The following is a 22,153-nucleotide window of genomic DNA, read 5'->3' as shown; positions in this document are numbered from 1 at the left end:
ATCTTTTTGCTCCCTCCAGCACTAATAATCTCCGAGGTCATAGCACGAAGGTTCATAAACCACGATCTAATAAACTTAAAATGGGGTCCCGTTTTTCTCATCGAGTAGTCAATGATTGGAACGCCTTACTCGAACAAGTGGTGTCAGGCCCATCAGTGACTATTTTCAAGGAGAAGCTGAACCTTCACTGTAAAGCAATTTGTCAGGATTAACACAGGTTCACCAACCTACTATGCTTATTACTGAAGACTGAAGACTGACTTACGGGTATAGTAGTCTGAGATTATTGCTTTTTTTAACGCCGTGGTTTGCACTAGTGCATTCCAAGATTTCAAAAATTAAAATAAAGTAGTGGTGATGTAACTTCATATCGAAGACCCAAATGTATTGAGGAATGGAAAGTTCGCAATTTGTGAACTGATGCGTTACATTTGACCTTGTCTTTTAACCCTTTCCGTAATTGTGGTTTATGTGAAGATTAAGTGAACATGATATTTTAAAATCCTACGAAGCCCAACTATTACAAAACTTATCGTTTTTGACTTTGGTGACTTAATACGTAATATTCTCCTGAGATTCCTAACAATTTTCTTTCATCCATCACAAAGCTATCCTTGCACATCTTATTGAGGTTGAGCCTCTCAAACATAACATGAAATCTGATTCTTAATGTCTGGTTGGTCAGTAAAAGATGCTACCTTATTTCGACTATCAATTTCGTGTTATCATAATTGGTGATAGTATGGTTGGGAAATCCTCCTTAATGAAAAGTTTCGTAGAAGGGAATTTCACTCCTGTTTCAGATCCCACTATTGGAGTTGATTTTTTCTCACGAACTGTTCGAATCCAAGAGGAGGTCTTCGTTAAGTTGCAATTATGGGATACTGCAGGTCAAGAAAAGTTTAGGTTTGTTGTAACAGTAATATCAATTTATACTTTCAGAACAATAACTTCGTCTTATTATCGCAATTGTGTTGGTGTTGTAGTTGTGTTCGATCTTACTGACAGAGAGACATTTGACCATGTTGCTGATTGGTATGAAGAAGCTCGTGGTTCAATTAAGTGCTCTGCTCCTGTGTTTATAATAGTTGGTCATAAAGCTGATCGTCGTAATGAAAGACAAGTAAGCTGATGTAGCAAATTTTATCTTCACATCAAACTCATTGGTGTCCTACTATGATCATTTTTGATATTGATGGTGTTTTAATTCTTAGAATATGATATTAATCCATTAAAAAAATATGGTAACGTAAAAAACACCTAATCTCCAAATATCTTATTTTGCAAACTATAAGTTTTACCATTTTGTGATGCTATTAAAAGCGTAGATTATGGTAGCATTATGGTAAATCGTCCTTATTGTCTTTTGATAACACCGTTTTAGAACCCAAAAATGAAATCCCATATAAGTCGTCTGCGCTTTTTACCACCCGTTAAATAAATTAATTCCATCACATAATACCCTGGAACCTAATTACAGCGAAGCTAGTTTAGTATGAGTATATTAATATCAGCAGACACTTTTCAGAGACAATAGTAGATGTTTTTCCGACCGTTGTTGCTACCTTGACGTGGTGGTCGGGCTTGCCTATCGTGATAAAGCAACCGAGCTATACTGGCTGGAACAACCGTTCCTCAAGGTCCTACCATGTCAGACAGGTCGGTTGAAGAGCGGTAAGACTAAAAACAACAAACCCAAGGTCCGAAGGCGAAGTCGGACTGCTGACTGTACAGAGGTGTGACAGCAGTAAGGTGTTTCCTTCAGACAACCAGCAAGACAGCGATGCTGCCTTCCCACAAGGAGGGGTGGGGTTAGAAAAGGTCGACCCTAAAAATGCACACCTCACCTTACCTCACGGATTTCCGTCTCCGGCGGTAAGGCCCTTTTAAGTACGGAGCTAACATGTCAAAAACCTCCCACGAAAAGGCCGTGCGCAACCGGCCTCAAGCAGTTGTCCCTTGGGCACTGCGGTCACGCTCTCAGGTCACTGAGACCGCCTCTAATCCAATTTCCTTTTCAGATACCTCCAGAAGAACCCTTCCTCGGTGTGGGCAACCGGGAAGTGATAACCGCCCTCATACCTCTAACAGCACTCAAGACCACTGTATTCATAACCAACCTCCCTCTTTAATTCCTATTATTCCTCCTCCATCGACTTCAAACTCTAGACTTGTTTTTTCGGCTTCCCCCTCAAGTGTCACCATAGCCAACGATTCTAGTGCTCAAAACTCTGTCCCAGGTCTACTGAAACCTCGCTCCAAACTACACATTGGAGCTTTCAACGTACGCACTCTATGTCAAATCGGTCAGCAGGCTTCCTTGGCTAAAACCCTAGAGTCTCTTTCCATTGATGTATGCTGTGTCTCCGAAACACACATACAGGATTCCAGTGTGGTCATTCACTTGACCTCACCTCGGCAAAACGGAGAGCCGACGAGATACACCCTACGTGTATCTGGTGACCCGATGGCCAGTTCTCGTGGACTGGTAGGTGTAGGCATAGCACTAAGCATGAGGGCGGAACAAGCACTGCTAGGGTGGATCCCCGTCAACAGTCGTCTATGTGCTGTTCGGCTAAACGGCTCCGTAAAAACTCGGAAGGATAGGGACACACGTCGTTGCCTTTTCGTCGTTTCTGCCTACGCTCCCACTGACTGCAGCTCAGATGATGTGAAAGATGAATTTTACAGAAAGCTGTCCGAACTTCTTCAGAAAGCTGAACGTTCAGGCATAGTACTCGTAGCAGGTGACTTTAATGCTCAGATAGGTAGTTTAAACCAAACAGAAAGGCATTTAGGTGGATATTTTAGCATTCCGGCACAGCGAACAGATAATGGTGACCGTCTGCTGCAACTGTGCTCAGACAATCGCTTATTTTTAGCAAACACAAGCATAAGGAGAGACATCGTCTAACATGGCGACCACCTACACCAAACCAACGATGGACTCAAATAGACTATATTGCCATCAGTCATCGTTGGAAAGGGTCGGTAGAAGATTGTCGCTCATTCTGGAGTACCTGCTTAGACTCCGACCACGCCCTAATACGGGCACGCATCTGCTTGCGCCTCACTGGACGCAAAAAAGTCACAGTAAAAAGACCCATTAGAACTAAGTTGAGTAACGAGAAAACCAAAAATAGGTTCCAAGAACAACTGAGGTCACAATTAGGTAGTTCTAAAGACGAGGCTGACCCAGATGTTGCTTGGAAAGACATACAAGCAGCTGTGGAAACAGCAGTGACATCTATTAGCGACTTAAACCAGAGAGTTACAAAAAACCAGTGGATTTCTTCAAGGTCTATCACACTGATGGATTCTTCCAAACTCGTCCCATCAGGTTCCGAACATGATGAAGAGCGACAACAAATCAGATCTAGGTTAAGAAAAGTCTAAGAAACGACCGTGAGCAGTGGTGGGCAATGAAAGCAAAAGAGATGGAAAAGGCGGCGACTATAGGGAACACAAGACAGCTTTACAGACTTATAAAAGAAACTGGAATTAATAAGTCAAGTGTAAGTGAGATTATATCGGAAAAAGACGATACTCTCATCTGCTCCCAGTCCAGACGCTTAGAACGATGGGCGGAACATTTTAGGGAACAGTTCAGCTGGCCTTCAGCTACTCTACAACTACCCTCCATTCCCAGACAGTGGAACATTGAAGTAGGTCCTCCAACTCTAGCAGAAGTTCAAAAGGCTATAGTTAATCTGAAACGAGGAAGGGCAGCTGGTCCAGATGGATTGGCTCCAGAAGTCTTTAAGGATGGTGGTCCAATTTTAGCGATTAGGTTGACTAATATTTTAGCTAAGATCTGGGAGTTAGACGTTATCCCATCTAACTGGTCACAATCACTTATCGTCCCAATATATAAGAAAGGGTCAAAATCGTCCTGTGACAACCACAGAGGGATTAGTTTAACTAATATAATATCTAAAATACTAGCCTCGATAATTATCAGACGCCTAACTAAGACTCGTGAACTGCAAACACGAGAGAACCAAGCTGGCTTCAGACCTGGTCGTGGCTGCATCGACCACATATTCACCATTCGTCAGATTCTAGAACACAGGCATACTTATCGGCGTCCGACAATGGTGGTCTTTCTCGACTTAAAAGCAGCATTTGACTCGGTAGACCGCGAGATTCTGTGGCAGTGTCTGTCATTGAAAGGCGTACCCCAGAAGTACACAAACCTTGTGAAGGCTCTTTACTCGAGCACTACTAGTCGAGTCAGAGCTTATGGCGAACTGTCATCTACTTTTGCAAGCTCAACTGGTGTCCGTCAAGGCTGTCCACTTTCCCCATTTTTGTTTAACTTCATCATAGATCTACTGATGGAAATAACTTTCTCGCCGACTGAGTTCTCGGGTATTGATCTCCATCCAGGAGGTCCACTTATCGACTTAGAATACGCAGATGACATAGTCCTGTTTGGTGAAGACGCTGACAAAATGCAGAGTCTTTTGGTAGCACTGAGCAACAATGCCAGAATGTTTGGAATGCGCTTCTCTCCCTCGAAATGCAAGTTGTTGCTTCAGGACTGGTCTGCGTTAACACCTGAACTAAGGATAGGGAGTGAAATAGTCGAGCGTGTTGACAACTTCACTTATCTTGGAAGTCTGATCAGCCCTAATGGGTTGGTGTCTGACGAAATCTCAGTACAGATTCGAAAAGCTCGTTTGGCTTTTGCCAACTTACGTCACCTGTGGCGAAGGCGAGATATCCGTCTATCAATTAAGGGACTAGTATATTGCACAGCAGTTCGTCCTGTTCTACTTTACGGCTGCGAAACATGGCCATTAAGAGTAGAGTATACTCGTAAGCTACTAGTATTTGACCACAGATGTCTTAGAAATATTGCTGGCGTCTGCTGGGATCACCGGGTAATAGTAATAGTGAGGTTAGACGCACGGTATTAGGAGATGATAGTAAATCAGTTGATGAGGTTATGAATCTTCATCGACTAAAATGGTGGTTGGGTCACGTATGCCTGAACACCGATTGCCACGTCGTGCAATGCTAACCGGTGTTGGAGATGGTTGGAAGAAAGTTAGGGGTGACCAAACCAAAACGTGGCATCAGTGCTTGAAGTCACTAACTTCTAGTCTGAGCCATGTTGGTAGATGCAGACTACTTGGTTGGGGTCCGCATGACTGTCGTAACCAATGGTTGGAGACTCTTGGTGACATGGCTCAGAATCGATCACAATGGCGTTGGTGTATACACTCCCTGTCTTCCCTTAAACTAAGAGATTAAAATCGCTTCATACCTTTCTTTCTACGAACCAATTTTTTCTTCTTGTACTATATCTCTATATGCAATCTTTCTTTTATATATTACCACCTTTGAGATAACCACTGCTATGAATCCGGTGTCCATCTTGTTGTGTTAATGAGGTATGGCAACCTGGACCGATGCACATATGTGCCTGGTCCTACGTTGTAGCTGACTGACTGACTGACTTTGTAGGTGTTTTAAGTCTCATCTATACCACATTTGGGAAACTACGATGATTGTGGTGAAGTCGGGAAACACGACTGTTGGGTTTAAATATTCATTTTATCAATTACTGAACAACTATTGCGCAAGTATCTAGTGTAAATCACAGAGTTATATCGGATTTATTCCTTTTGCTTCAAAAATTTCGTGGCAGTTTCAAAATTCAAACGGTTTGCAAGTATAACTTGTGTAAGACATAAAAGTTCAGTCATTAAGATCATTTCGAAATTTCGTTCATGGTAGTAGAATATGCGACGGATGTTTTGTTCCTGACCAAATATCATTAAGTACATATAACACAAAGTATCATCGTACAAAGAGGAAAATTAAGCATAAACGCGACGTTAGATGATATTGCTCGAAATCACTTGCAGTCAGGCAGATAGATTCGCTCCTTATCTTTACTTGGATCCAAAGTTTAAAAATCATTCTATGCATTTTATTCTTCAGATTTATAACGCAAGTTATATCTAATATACCAGGTTCTCTATCTCTTGTGACGGACTGGCTAACTAAACATGAGCGACAATCACAAATAACATCTATTTCGTTGATAGTAGTTTATAGTTACCTAAACGTCTTGTTCAATGACCACATGGCAACTTAAACCACTTGTGACAGTTATTGAGATTTCTATCAAAAATGGAGTACATTGCTCAGTGGTTCACTTTGATGTACCACAACTGTTTATCATGGTGTTGATAGATCTGGTCTAGATATTTGTGAGGCATTTCTCTTTCCTACGTAATGGGCATTATGAAGGCCAGCTAATGGATCCTGGTCAATTAAGTAGTCTGATTACACTACATTGTTCTTCAGCCATTGAATGTTATTCTAAAGCGTGATTTGTAAGTTGCTCGGCTGAATCTTACAGGGTGCTAAACTAGGTCATTACAAATATTTTAAAATTTGTCATACCAAAGGCGATGCAATCGTTCTTCCAAATTCCAATCTTGATACCATCTTTCTGTTTGTTCCATGTCCGCTCATATCTTTTCTCTCAGTCAGTAGGATATTGTCGTATATTTATTTCTCCTTCCTACTTGGTAAAAATGTGTAAAATCTCAAAGTGACAGTTTTTTTCACAGTTTTATTATTGCTTATTATTATACATAATTAGCATAATTATGCATAATTTCGATAGGTTACCAAAATTGAAGCAGAGTCTCTTGCACAGCGACTTGGTGATTATATCTACATTGAGACATCTTCACTTACTGGCCAAAATATTGAGAAAACTTTTGAACTACTAGCTGAAGGCATTTACTCCAATGTTATTAAAGGAAGTTACAATGAGGTTAGTATGTTTCCAATAAGTTTAAGATATTTTTCATTTGTTTGTTTTTGGCCCCTGAATGTTGATAAAAACTTTCTCATTCTGTTTTGTCTGATCTACCCGGAATATACAAATGCTAAAAAGAATCTCATGTCCCGAAGGAATTTCACTGGAAAAAGTTAATGTAGAAAAGTAGGTAATAAATACATTTATGTGATTAGCATCAAATTTGGGCATATAAACACATAAATCTAACAGGGAAACTTTTCACTTTCATGTCTTGTTATGAATACCCTATATATCTTGTAAGATACTATAGTGTGTTTCTGGGATTTCTATGCTTTAAGATATCTAAAATGGACTAACTCTATTTAACAAATGATAACAAGACCGCAGGGTCTGTATGTTCTCTGTAAAGAAAAGCTATCTATCTTTCAGTCGCAAGCATAAAGCGATATTATTAACAATGCTTTTTAAATCTGGCTTTTAGCTAATTGTACATGTCCTACTTCAAAACATTAAAAATGATTTTTTTATTACTAATATCGTATTGGTAATTTAAGAATCAAAATTTTGACTGTCGTTGGTCAGTGTTCGTGATCTCTGTTCTTTAACTTGATTCCTTTAAGTCATTAAAAAAAGATCCCGTTGAAAATAGGATTTACTGTATCAATCACTCATAGACGGCTAGAACATGGGGAAAGTGAATATCACTCCACTTTCTCACACCTCATTGCAAAAAGATATCGATAGGTTGAATTACACAAAATGTGAATCAATATTAAATTTATTGACAAAATCTAGGTGTAAAAATAATTCAAAGTCACTCAGTCACATCGTAGAACCTGGTACGTATTTACATTCAAGTTGCCATACCTCATGTTATTTCTCTTATTACGACCCAGCTATTCTTACTGCTTAGTATTATTTATTATTTATTATTTATTTGAACACATATATATTGGTACAGGAGTGCGCCAAATATATATGCGCCACACAAAACAATGAGAATTTAAGAAAAAAAAAGTGAGGAACGTAAAAAAAATAATAGAAAAAAAACAATAACGAAGAGATTGGTGTAAGGTAGTGTAATAATAATAGTAATAGTAGGGGAACAGAAGGGTACAATCAGAAGAAATCTTTCAGTTAAGGAAGAAACATCCATTTTTTATGAAGAAAGTAAAAGAAGTCATTATATGTGAAAATTATATTTGAAATATTCTCAGCGATTGAAATATAACATTCCAACGTTTCGTCCAGCTAACTTGTCTGGACGAAACGTTGGAATGTTATATTTCAATCGCTGAGAATATTTCAAATATAATTTTCACATATAATGACTTCTCTATACTCGGCGCTCAATTACTGTCAAACTATTCGTTCTAATCTTGACGAATATTCGTATAAAGTAAAAGAAGGTTACAACAGGATCGCCACTGGCTTCTATTCTGAGCCATATCTGATAACGTTTCTAGCCACTGTGTAACACCATCTCTCGCTGGAATGGTAGCTAGCCTAGAGGCTAGCTCGGTTCGATGCTTACTTGCAACAGAAGTTGCAACCAGCTTGCTAACATCAGTCCGTTGGTGGCGGTCACTTCGTTGTCCACTGAAAAGTAAGGTGAGATTGGCGCAGACCAAGGCATGGTCAGAGTCCAGATAAGTACTCCAAAAGGAGCGGCAGTCTTGTACACAACCACGCCAGCGGTAGCTGATCGCGATGTGATCAATCTGAGTCCAGGCTTGAGATGCAGAGGGATGACGCCAGGTGGCACATCGGCGATGACTGTGCCGAAAATTAGTGCTAGCCAGAAACAGGTTGTGGTCTGTGCACAGTTGCAGTAGACGGTCCCCGTTATCTGACCTGCGACCAACGAGTCCCCATCGGCCACCTAAACGACTCTCTTCTGTGCCTAGACGCCCGACCTGAGCATTCAAGTCTCCGGCTAGTACTACAATATCTGTCGAACGCACTTTCTGGAGAAGAACAGATATCTGGTGGTAAAACCCATCCTTGATTGCATCCGGGCTGCAATCTGTCAGGGCATAGACGGAGATGACGAAAAGACATCGTTTCTCACGCCGATTTCTTCTCACTTTGATGGAACTTTCTAATCTAACAGCACATAACCGACTGTTAATGGGGATCCAATCGTTTAGTGCTGCCTCAGCTCTAGCGCTTAGTGCGACACAAACACCAGAAAGACCAGACAAAGATCCCACAGGGTCCCCGGATAAACGCACGTGAAACAAGCTTTTCGAAGTGACAGATGTAGAGCGAATTTGTAGTACTTCACTAGAGTCTTGAATACGGGTCTCGGATAGACAGCAGACATCGATATGAAGACTTTCCAAAGACATAGCCAGCTCTATCTGTTGTCCAACCTGCATAAGTGTGCGAACGTTGAAGGCTGACTGACTGACTGCTGATTGGATAAGAAGTAGCCAAAACGAAATACGGTTCCATGTGTAGGCAACTGGTAAGTGAAAACCCCCCTCATATATCTGACCACACCCGGGAAAGTGATCCAAAAGAGAAGTTTAAGGCCGAAAGATATTAGGTTACCACCATTTCGAAAAGGATTTATGCAAGCTTGGACTTTCAGAACTATCCTACGGCAAACAACTGTTTGTATTTTTATTCCATAATTATTAAGTACTTGGATTATTATATCTTTATATTCCTCGGTTTGTAAACTTCTGGCTAATGAGCAATCCGTTTCTGTATGCTTTACCTTGCCTAAGTTATTGTTATTTAATCATGGGCCTGTCATTCCATCTTTTTTCATCTGTAGCATAATCAGGCAAACATCGTAGTTTCCTGTTTATTATGCTGTATTGCTTACCTTACTTACGTCTTTTACCCCTTTTGGAGAATATGCCGCCTAAATTTTGCTGTGTAGTCAGATATTTAGTACATATTATCATATGATTTATAACTGAAGTGTCCAGTGGAAGTTTTATTTGCTTGCTGCGTCCGTATTCTGTTTGGTTATCGGTTGAAGCGATGAAGGCTGTACTCTAGAATAATAGGTGTTAGGTATTGGTCTTGGTCTGGAATTCAAAGTCATTGGTCCTACGGGAAATATGGGCAAGTGAGTCAGTAATCGGACAAGGTAATACAACTATATTGTCATAATAAACATCCTGATCATGGGGTACCCAATACATTTTAGGAATCTGTTGTCTTTGAAGATACATCAAATACTAAGCTTAAGATTTCTAAACTAAATAGAGCTACACCGCTGCCACTAATTTTAAGCCATTCCACCAAAGGCTTTTAACTACAAGTGTTATGATTCTCTTGAGGATCTTAATCATGAACTCTACATCTCCCTTATATGCCTCAGACCAATAGTTAATGACTTCATAGACTCAAGTTTTGCTCGTATGCAGTCCTAACAAACTAACGTGAGAATGTAAACGTACATGTACACTCCATAAACTCTATCTAATATAAAAAATATTCTGAAAGTAATTATTTTTAAGATTTTTTAGTATAAAGGAAAACATTATTCATCTAGCAAACTCTTTAATGGTACATGTATCTTGAAACCAATGGCATTTAGAGTAGAACATATCATTTGTTGTAAGTTTATCTATAACTTCAAAGAACTAGTATGTGTATAACTATGATCTCCTCTAAACTGGGTAATTTTCTATTAACTAATTGTAACTCATTCATCATAAGTATTGTAAATATAGCAAATTGTCTATCAATTAAGAGTAATTGACAATTGAATATGTTTCATGTACACATTTTTCTTGTTTATATTTACTCAACTTTTTAGTTATGCGCAGGTGGTGTTTGGGATGGTGTTAAACAGGGACATAATGCAGCATTGGCTGCTTCTTTAGCAAGTAGATCAATACAATTTGATCGAAATGAACCGAAACCTTATGGTGACTGTTGTTAAAATATTAAATAAATGTCCATTTGCATTCTACACAGTTGTCATATGCATTCGTTTCTTAAAATGTGTGAATAATCTCTTTTTGGTTCTATAATTATTAAAGAAACCTGATCATTATATTCATTAATTATCTATGCTTAATCAACTAATACATTAATTTGACCTAATTCTATCAAGAAAGCTAATATTCTTTATTTTTACTGTTTATTTTCTTTGGTAATTTTACATAATAATATGTATTATTGGTAATCATTATTCATTATTTTGCATAAATATCTCCTATATTTCTCTTCACTGTGTTTTTTTCTTTCTTTCTTTCTTTCTTTCTTTCGATTTTAACAGAATCATGTATACTTTTTGATATTTTTCACTTTTGTCTTTGTATGTTATAACATATTGGTGCTTATTTCATTAATATTCCATTCAAACTCCCTATAGTAAGTGTGGGTTATGGTTGTGTTGAGTATAGAGGATCTATTGAATGAATTGTTTTAGTATTGAATCACTTATTTAATGAATCCATCCATTTAATTTATATACTTATATAATTAATCTTTTATTTGTATGAATTTCATTTTTATCTCTCTTACAGGTTATTTTTATGTTTCATTTTTTATTTTGTAAATTTTCTGATTTAATTAATTGAGATAAATTTGGTTAGTTTCATTATTTATGTTATTGTTTTTTTTTTTACTTACTTTGTCAATATTTGTTGTTCAGTGCTTTTTATTTTTTCTAAAAGTAATTTAAGAAATCAAATGTGCGTTTCTCGTGACTTATAATCGAAGACATTTAAGTATACTATACTACGTATGCGATACATTATGGCTGAAGAATGCAGCATTTGTAGTGTAATTTCTTCGTGTCCCTGTTCCGGTATGGTGGGACAAGTAAGTAAGTAAGCAATGATGAGGTTGGACGTGAGATACACTAAGTAAAAGTGGGAGATCAACTGATGCAGGTGAGTCCCCATCGGTTAAGGTGATTAAGATATATTACGTATCCAACCTACCAAGCAGTGTCATGGCACCAGTCGATGAAATCAATAAATTATGGCCAGAACCGTGATCGTAGGTTTAAACTATGAAGTTCGCGTTCGCACGATAATCGTGATCATTGGTTGGATGTTTTAAGTTTCTAACTGGATATCTTACAAGAGGGTAATAGAACAGTAGCGCAGTGGTTAAGGCATTCGACTTTCAGACAAAAGTCACAGATCCGGATTCTTTTCCACCTACTCTGGCTTCGACAACTGAGTAGTATCAATAGCTCTTACACTCGGTGACTCGAAGCTAGGTACCCGAATCCGTGAGTTTAATAGGATTTTACAAGAAGGCGGTTTATCATTAACAAGAGTTCACTTTGAATTTATTCAGTTTGTAGTGGTATGTTAAGCCCACATAGCTTATTCTACCTTCCGGACAGGCCAGTCTATTCATTCTTCTTGAGTCACGTTTTGACCTTGTTGATTATTCGCTTATCAACCTTGTTTGTCTTTATGTAAGCGTATGTGTGCACTTCTTATCCTATTCATCACATGCTTGTTCGGCTATAAATATTGATTAACGCTTGATTAAATCGAGTTGGCTCACACGCCTTTTCCACTGCGCGTCATTTCGCTTCGTCCCTCTGATTGTCTGTCTAAATCAATGTGTAAAAATTATATGTATTCAAAAATCATTCTCGTATTTGACTTATTTAATTCCTTTATTCACTAACGCGATTCAAGTCAATGATTATATACGAGGATTGGCGACATACATATTTCGACAGCAATCATTTCAATAACAATGATTTACACCAACAACCTGGAGTCAGATTAAGAGCCACTGAAAGTTTTATGAAGTTCGTGTAGTTATCATTCGTTAATTCGCATGACATATGATCATTGTCATTTTAGGAAAATAATTCGATTAGAAATTGATATGACTCGAAATCACTAATGATTCTCAGATACCTTTCGATACTAAAATAGCACAGCTCATTTACTTTTTAAATGTGGCTACTGTAAAAGACAATCTTGTACAGAAGATTTATTGATAAGGACCACAGATTATTAACCTAGCAGTGGGGTTAGACGGTCTTGCCCAATCTCACTATTCCTCCTTAACTTAGCCATCGTCGGTGTCCTGTAAACAGCTCTGATGGATGTAGATAATTTTTGGGTCTGCTACCTGGTGAAATACTTTTCAACCCTGAGTATGGGGATGATATAAACTTTTGTTGCGGTGATGCCTAAGCCATGCAACTCATACAGTCAGTTGGCAATCAGTTTCCGTAGGTATGAGATGTGCCTCCCTCTTTTTAAGTGTAAAATACTTTTACTAGACTGGTAGGACTCTTTAGCTTCACTCACTCTTGGCAGTGAGTAGATAGAAGTGGTCAAAAAGTTCGTGTGTCTGGTTAGTTTTGAAAGTGGTGACACGAATGACGAGATCAGTTCACGTATAGTGAAACCCAGAGACGTTCATGCTAATCTGATCTATCTTTGATGACTTCATAATGTTAGTCGGGCTACAAAAGCTTGGATCTACGAACTTGGTTCAGAACAGCAACCAGTAGTGGTTCTGTTATAATGTTCTTTTCTTTTTTTTATCAATGAGGGGAACTTCTTCGACTGAAATAATCCTTTCCGATAGTATTTTTCTTAACGGAAATACTTCTTCCACTAATGTTAATTTTTTACTCGTATTGATTTATTTCTATCCATTTTTGTCCTATTCTATTATTGCTTATCTTCCACTCTTTAGCTCTTTGGAATTTCATTTTTATTGTATGAGCCATAGATATTCTAATGCCCCTTTAATAAATAAAAATAAACTATTCAAATTATTTCATTCATATACATTGATTATTAGTGAAAAAAGATTGTCACAATGAACACAAAGTACCCTGGATTAATAAAATAATCAAACGGATGAAATATCATACTGACTTAATCAATACAAATGAATATTATATAATCAATCGTATTTGCACTAAAAAGTACTGTTGAAGGATAAGTAATGCTCTTAACAGAAACGTTAACAAAGAATGATTCTTCATTTAAGTTCATAAGCCCCTTGTCGTATCGTAGGACACGAGGTGACCTTATACTGACATTTCGTATCTTTAATTATGATTTGGGTCTTAATATGTCTTATCTTTTTGCTCCCTCCAGCACTAATAATCTCCGAGGTCATAGCACGAAGGTTCATAAACCACGATCTAATAAACTTAAAATGGGGTCCCGTTTTTCTCATCGAGTAGTCAATGATTGGAACGCCTTACTCGAACAAGTGGTGTCAGGCCCATCAGTGACTATTTTCAAGGAAAAGCTGGACCTTCACTGTAAAGCAATTTGTCAGGATTAACACAGGTTCACCAACCTACTATGCTTATTACTGAAGACTGGAATACTGGAAAATAAGGATATCTACAATACTTTTGGTACCGAAAAATGTGTCTGTATAACATTACCGTTACGAGGTAACTCAAATAGTCTTATTTTGGAATAAACACTTAAATTGGTGATCAGTAAGAATTTATACACCACTTAACTTATCATTATTGAAAAATCAAAGTCTATTTTTCACCAAGTATCATGTAAACGAGTGTGTTACATCCTATCATATCTATCGGTTTAGATTCGATTTACTAAAGCCATACAACTATGTTTATAGTTATATTTTATACATAGTTATATGCACACAGTTATATTTTACACATAGAAAGTTACTACCTCATTAGCTAAGTTGCCAATAATTAGTCAGGAATACCTTCATATGTTAAATATATATATATATATATATATATAAAGAAAAGGGTTTAACTGATGAATTGCCAGTGCATCAGCTGTATAAAAACTTCTTATTCAGTCTCCTTTGAAGTGAGTTCGTCTAGCTATGTGAATAACTTTAAATGAAGATTCTTATATAATTAGATAACCAGGTATTTAAACATAGAATCACTGACTGATAATCTCTACTATCTTTCAGTTAACCTTGTTGAGTAGTTGTTATTTAATCGAGAGTAGTCGATAAGAAACCAAATACCTAGGTTTCATGCTGTTTGTCACTCATCTGCAAGGTATATTTGTAATCTTGAGGAAGTTGACACTCTGAAGGATTCGATCCCGTGTAACCCAGCTTCACTGTCAAAGGCTCTGCCAATGAACTATTCGAGCAGAGTCTGACCTCATGTGTGTCTAAGATGTATTGCAATTAATTGATCACAAAATAATGACCCATCGACTACCTTCAATCAACTTATGTCTCAACATAGTGAACGAGATTTTGAGTCAATTAAACGAGTGAACATATTACAACTTAATTGATGGAATTCGATCAGTACTGGAAAGAACCTGGCATACATAACACTGATAACTACTCATTGACAAATCACTTGGTAACATTAGAATAGTTTGTTTGAAAATAGAACACTTAAAGCTACCAATATAAAATACTCCGAGTTCTTTTTAAATTTTCTGCTGTATTATTAACATTAAATCAAGATAAGTTATTCTTTACTTCCAGTGACATTTGCATTGGTTATTATCATAAAATAACAGAATTATCAAACTAGACGATAACATTGTTACATAAAGTCAATAATGAATGACCTGAGTTAGATATAAGCTTTTCTGTTCTAATCTTTTGTGCATAATAAATTATCAAATCAGTTATAACCTTCGGTAAACAATAATTTAAGTTTGAAGCAGCTGTTGCATAATAAAATTCTAGATTTATTTCATAGTTTGTATCATAGAATAATCTTAGACGACCATTGAAGATCAAAGTTAAAAAATAAATGGATAACTATCAGAAGGGGTCTTGTGGAGATTGTAGTAATTTGAATAGTTGAGATCATGAGTCAACTGAAGCTAGACCACCATGGAAAACCTGGAAGCACTGGACGGCTGTTTCGTCCTATTGTGGGACTCCTCAGCAATGTGCATCCACGATTTCATGATCTCACTTATTGAAATTACTACAATCTCCACAAAACCCCTTCTGATAATAATCAACATATGCTCACTATTGACTGGCATCAAGATGTATATCCTGGAGTTTTAATGAGAAGCAGTGATTAGAGGAGTTCAACTGGATCAGTTGTGAGATAGTAACTCACTGAAGACAATAGTGGATGTGTCGCTCAATTTCGTGGATTAGTTAAAGTTAGACATTAACACCGTTGGATACCGGTCGGCTCAGTGGTTTAGAGGTTAAGCGCTCGCGCGCGAGACTGATAGGTCCTGGGTTCGAATCCCGACGGGCGTGGTCGTCGATTGGCACTGCTGAGGAGACCAACAATAGGACGTCAAGCGCTTCCAGGTTTTCCATGATGGTCTAGCTTCATGATCTAAACTATTGAACTGGATAACTGTTTAATCCTAGCATAGAGCTTAACAATAACAATAAGCATCTACGATCCAACTAACAAGATCGACATATTTACCAGTACACATTCATAGATAGTACTAATTTCTACCCATTATTATTATCATTATTATTTACATTATACGCTAATATAACCATTACTTTAAATGAACATTATTGATTATAAATGTATGCGTTATATATTTTTTTCTTGGATGGAATATTTTCAGTTCTATCTATTATGTAAATAACCGATTGAAATTAGAGGTGAAAGCACATGTTCTTTATTTCTCTACTGTTAATACCATATCACATGTTTTCCTATTCTTTCATTCATTATAATTGATATTAGTACAATTAGAATATAATGATGAGATTATTCACAGTATGTTAAAAAGTGTCAATGAATGTAAGTAAATTATTCATTTTTTTGGGTCTAATAGTTAAACGCTCGCGGGCGAGACTGATAGATCCTGGGTTTGAACCTCGTCAGGCGGTGTCGTGGATGCACACTTCTGAGGAGTCCCACAATCGGACAAAACGGCCGTCCCAGTGCTTCCAAGTTTTCTATGGTGGTCTAGCTTCAGTTGACTCATGATTTCAACTATTGAAATAATAATAAATCTTTACATTTTCTAAGTTATTATTAGGATTGGCTTGTTTGTTAATGTAATCATCAACTCCAGCTAAAGAAACAAGTAAATGAATGAATAAAATCTTAAGTTCTGAAGACATGGAAGATTTACACAGGAATAATTGTTAACGATAGTCAAAAGAAATATGGGTATACATGTAACCTATCCATCTATCTATCTATCCATCTCTCTCGCTATATATATACTTATGATTATTACACACCCATACGAACTGAGCGCCAATGTTGTCACAGCCAGAACTACAATTTTAGTCCACTGAATGTGTGTTCAATGGTTAAAATTTTTAACTTCAGTCAGTTTATAACACAGTAAATGTACTAGTTGAGTATCTACCTCAGTACGAATACGAATGACCTCTTAGAATATAGCTTCTGACCGAAATTTCTAAAATTTTACTTCAGTCTACGATTATTGGCATCGTTTTCTAATACATGAAGTGTTTAGTTATTGAAACATTTAACTGGTGAATTGTGTGAATGATTGAAGTGGCTTTTGATCTCTAAATGTCCATATATTTCTGCAAGTTTTGACTTGTAACTTATTATTAAGTATACAAAAAAAAAACTCAGGGACAAATATCAACCTTAACTCTCTTATGACTTATCTTTAGTCTTTTAAAATGCCATACTACTAGGATATTAGTTAATCTAGGTCAGAATTATCAGAAATAATTGTTCACTTGACAGATATGAAGAAAAATGAAAGACGTAAATTTCATAATATCAGAATAAAACGTCATGAAAAGTTGTTGGGGAATAATAGCAACTGGTTACATTTTAAGATTACACAATGATAATAAAAACCAAACAAGACTAAAACATACTACAGAAAAGAATTAGGGACAAGGAAAGATGAGAGGTTGGACCTGTCGATTTTGCACACAGAGCCCGGGCTTGGATTAGTGGGTCGTCAACACCTCAACAGTGCATAAGTTTTAGGTTTGACCTCCCTTTGATTCCGTCCTTCTGATTGTGTAGATTATTTTGAAGGGGGACGTCTCTGAAGCAACGCTTTCAGAGTTCGGCAGATGCTCCTGTATTGAGCTGGTGGTAGTTTTGGGTTCTCCTTTCAAAAGTCACACCGATGCGTTTGAAAAATGATTGCTTTGTGCGGCCAGTATAAACTGAGCCACAACGGCAAGTAAATTTATAGATGAAGATTTATGTGGCTCAAAGTGGAGGTTTATCCTTAACACATCCATAAATGGTAGGTTGGCCTGATAAGGCAATATGAAGCCTAGCTGAATGGATTTTAATTAGTGATTTTGAAATCGGTTTATTCAAGATTTCGGCATCTGCATTTATTATAAATTCGATATTAAAAAGAGTAGTTTTCTTTCGAACCGCTGGTGCTTTTTCAGGATGCAGTCTGCGCGTTAAATTCCTAACGACGAATCTAGTTGAATAGACAATTTTGATGGGTATCTGTCTAGGTTGAAGTCTCCCCTAATTTCTGTTTTTACGAAATTATCAAGGTTTAACTTGATAATGACACAAAAGTAGAAAATTGTAATAAATTATAAATTTATTGTTCTAACTTTTTGAAGACTATGTGCTTAAGATCTATGTTAATTTCTTTTATTGTATGATTAAACTATTGCAGATTTTAAAGTGAAGCACATATTCCTCTTAACGATCTATTCCTGGATCTTGTCATTCAACGTTGGAGGCATAAAATTATGTATAACAACCAGTTTCTATAATAAATTCACAAACATTTAATCATCTATGATCCTTCAAGCTATATGATGCATTGATAAAAGGTGAAACATTATATGGTTTCCATCACGAACTGAAGTTAGTTAAGTAACCATAAAAAAAACCGAAAATTGCTGGCCGGCTGTTTTGTCTTCGTGTGGAACTTTTCTCCAGTGATCATCTACGACACTACCTGGGATCGCAGGCAAATTGATTGGAGTTAGACATGTAAGCCATTGGATGGAAATACAGTTGTCTAAAGACGAAGTGCTCTCAGCACGAAATTAAATTTCTGTGGTTTTACTTTCCTTGGGACGTGGATGCGCACTGGTGAGTAGTATCATAGTATAATGAAAACAGCTATCCAGTGCCTCCCAGCTTTCAGTGGTTATTTAACTAGGCAGGGTCAGTCTGTGGTGTAACCTGTAAGATCCAAAATCTCCCTATATATGTATTTGGATCTAGAACATAAGTCTTTGAAATTGAGTATTCATTTCAGCTTCGAAAAAATATCAAACAGTTTTTATCGACAATAATATGTGAAAACCTAAGGCATCGTTTTAAAATGATATATAGAGATCCCAGTAATTATATTGAGTTTAAAGTAAAAGAGAAACAACCTTTTTACTACTTTGGAATAGTTTGGCAGCAAAGTCCAACCTAAGGTATGCTTGTGGTGCTGCTAGATATAGTGGGAAACTTCATAGTTAAAACAAGAAAGGGTAGAAAATACAAGGGAGCGGCGACTATCTTCTCTCCTTCAAAAGTGCTCCTATCTATTTTGACGCTATGATGTGTATGGGAGTAAGGCAATATATAATTGGCAGGCCTATAGGCTTTCCCTCAAGAGGTTTAATCAACCATGATGGGTTGTTATGTCACTACTATTTTAAAATATTTCGGAAAATAGTTATAATTCCAATTCAAGTAATAGTATAAAGAATTGAAATTAAACATTGAGGAACTCATTATTATCGTTGTCTGATAAAAAAATTCACAAAAATATTCAACGAAGAAATTTCTTAATTTCTATTGTCAATATGGGGTTGTGGAGATTGCTAACTTTCATTAAATTTTAAACCGATCTCAGTTAGATCACCGTTGAATCTGCATTCAATATTATTGGACCGAGTAGATGCTCTCTCTATATCTACTTAAACACAAAAATAAACTATTAATGAAATGACACAATGTAAAATCACTGATATCAATGCATCCAGTCAACTACGGATGTAAATTTGATTAAGAGAACAGTGAAATTCTGAAGCATCGAAACTCTTGGAATGCCAGGGAATTTCTAGAGACGTCGATTTAGATCTTATCTACCAATCTATTCAGAAAAGATCAAGTTATAATCTGGTCAAAGGTCAAGAGAATAAAACAATCAACTTGAATAAAAAAAAAACAACTTAAAACAGTGAAATCTACGAGGATAACCAATCATAATCTAGGCCAGTAAGACAAATATGACATAATTTACGTGTCGTGACCCTTTTTTTCTGAAAAAATTACTTTTGAATTAAATTATATTTGTTTTAAAAAGAATAAGTATTCTATTGATTCATCTTTTTATTGCCATGACAATCGATGTGATGAAGTACTTAGCACAATAGATGTTAATAGTAATTGGTTACTTCATCCAGTCTTTGAATAAACTTAAGTCAATGGGAGTTATTTATAAAGAAATATGATAATAATTATGATTGTACATTGTTGTTACTTTGTATTGTCGGCTACTACGTTAGGCCCATGTAACTAATTCTAGCTTCTGAACATGCCAATTTATCCATTCTTCTTGAGTCACGTTTTGATCTTGTTAATTATTCACTTATCAACCTTGTCTGTTTTTATATGATCGCGTGTGTGTGTATTGTTTACCTTATTCATCACATATATGTAACTTATTTTTGTATGACTATAAATATCGATTAACTCTTGATTAAATCGAGTTGGCTCACACGCCTTCTCCACTGCACATCATTTCGCTCCACTCTCTTAACTTTGTTTCTTCGATTGTTTGTCTTGATCAACAATTGTACGAAATATACGTATTCAAACGTCTATTCTCGTATTTGACTTATTTAATTCCGTGATTCACTAACGTGATTTAAGTCGATGATTATATACGAGAATAGCCAAGACGTATATTTTGACAACAATCATTCATACGATCTAATTGGAATCAGATCTCGGGCCACAAAACTGGTGAGCCCTTCGACAACATCGTCCGATTTAGTTGACATCAAAATAAAGAACCTCACTAAAACTTGTTGTATGTTAATTATTATATACAAATTCCAAAGGATTAAAACGTACACTTGGTAGATTGAATGAATTGCATAGTTATCACTCACAAGGAAATTTAGTTAACTTCGACAATTGGAATTCGATTAATCCGTGTGGTCACATTCAGTTTGTATGTAAAGATCACGTTCCATTTTTGTCCTTAAAAAGTTGTTGAATATACATGCTACTATATATTGATGGTTGCAGACTTTACAACAAATTAGAAGTTACTTACATTTGTAGAATTTTGGCTACTAAGGTTATGACATTCAAGTAATAGCAACTTATGAGAATACTGAATTGTAGTTTGTTACTAATAATAGATGACAAATTTATAGGTAGTTTGCATGATAATTCGCTTTCTTCTTGATTAAATTCATTGTTGATGATTTTCCAAATCATGGAGTAGAATCTTCTTGATGGTTTCATTGAATCAATTTATATAAGAAAAGAGATCACTGTTCAGTTAATTTACGACCATTTATTAATAAAACGAAAAAAAGATGAACGAAGTATAGAATATAGACTGGTCAATTCCTTAAGACTGAATTTAAAGTATTGAGCTTGCTACGAGATTTCAAAGCATTCGGTTTGATCTTTTGTGAGGATTGAATACATAACTCCAAAAGTTGAGTATTTCAGTTCATAAATTAAACCTCTACATTGCATTGGTAAATACAAACGTTAGGATATACTTCTGTGCCAATCGGAATTCCCATTCAAAATGATATAGAATCTATAATGATACATCGTTCATTTAAAACTTAACGTCACCAACAGTGTAATGTAAAAGATGAGGATAGAATAAATTTACGAAGATGAATAAATTTATTCAACCATTTTTGTGATGAATCTATTAGGTTAAATGATACGATTGACGTTCATTCATTTTTTGACCCAATTCATATTATTTCTCTCCACTAAATCATTTGGTTTAATAATGAGGTGTCATTTTATGTATCAGTCTAGTTGCCTGCATATCATGTCTCAGTGTAAATTGGTTATGAATGTGTTAAGAGATTTCATTGACTGTGACAGATGATGTGGTGATACTTTAATTTATGGACGAACCAATCAGATTTAAGATAACAAGTATGGGATTTTAGCGCGAAATTCATACACTCATTTGGCTAAATACTATTTCGACATCATAACTGATATTAGGTTGTGATGAAAATACTAAATCTAGTCCCTAACCCTAGTTATCAACTGTAAATCATAATTATAATTCCTCACACTGCTTTATAACCCTCATTTAATCCTAGTTAGTAGGTGGACATATTCAAGGTCATTTTAGCGTCATACCAAGGTCGTCCGTAAATTAAAGTCTCACTGATTGTGTTTCATTTTTTCAGCTGATTGGCATTATAATGACCTTGATCACATGCTTTTGTGTATGTACACATTAAAATGAACATGAAAAGGTCTTTTTTGTATTGTAATAAGTTCTAAATTTCAGTCTTGGT

General features: G+C 36.3%; 1 protein-coding gene across 1 annotated transcript; it reads left to right on the top strand.

Annotated features, from left to right (window-relative positions):
• The first annotated feature begins 388 nt into the window (after positions 1-388).
• RAB39B (Ras- protein Rab-39B) lies at positions 389-21,952 on the top strand. Its single transcript, XM_051217470.1, has 5 exons — positions 389-906; positions 943-1,123; positions 6,647-6,799; positions 10,569-14,159; positions 19,492-21,952. Exons 1-4 carry the CDS (start codon positions 692-694, stop codon positions 10,692-10,694), a joined length of 675 nt encoding a protein of 224 aa, XP_051064882.1. The 5' UTR covers positions 389-691; the 3' UTR covers positions 10,695-14,159; positions 19,492-21,952.
• The last annotated feature ends 201 nt before the right edge of the window (positions 21,953-22,153 follow it).

This window comes from Schistosoma haematobium, chromosome 5 (assembly GCF_000699445.3).
Source record: "Schistosoma haematobium chromosome 5, whole genome shotgun sequence".
Lineage (NCBI taxonomy): Eukaryota > Metazoa > Platyhelminthes > Trematoda > Strigeidida > Schistosomatidae > Schistosoma > Schistosoma haematobium.
This window is presented reverse-complemented; position numbering and strand designations above follow the sequence as displayed.

What these genes read in the sequence shown, in the direction of transcription:
- RAB39B (XM_051217470.1), top strand. Translation starts at nt 692, where the DNA reads ATGCTACCTTATTTCGACTATCAATTTCGTGTTATCATAATTGGTGAT. An exon ending in GCAGGTCAAGAAAAGTTTAG is followed by an intron (nt 907 to 942) that starts GTTTGTTGTAAC and finishes TTATACTTTCAG; the next exon opens with AACAATAACTTCGTCTTATT. An exon ending in ATCGTCGTAATGAAAGACAA is followed by an intron (nt 1,124 to 6,646) that starts GTAAGCTGATGT and finishes TAATTTCGATAG; the next exon opens with GTTACCAAAATTGAAGCAGA.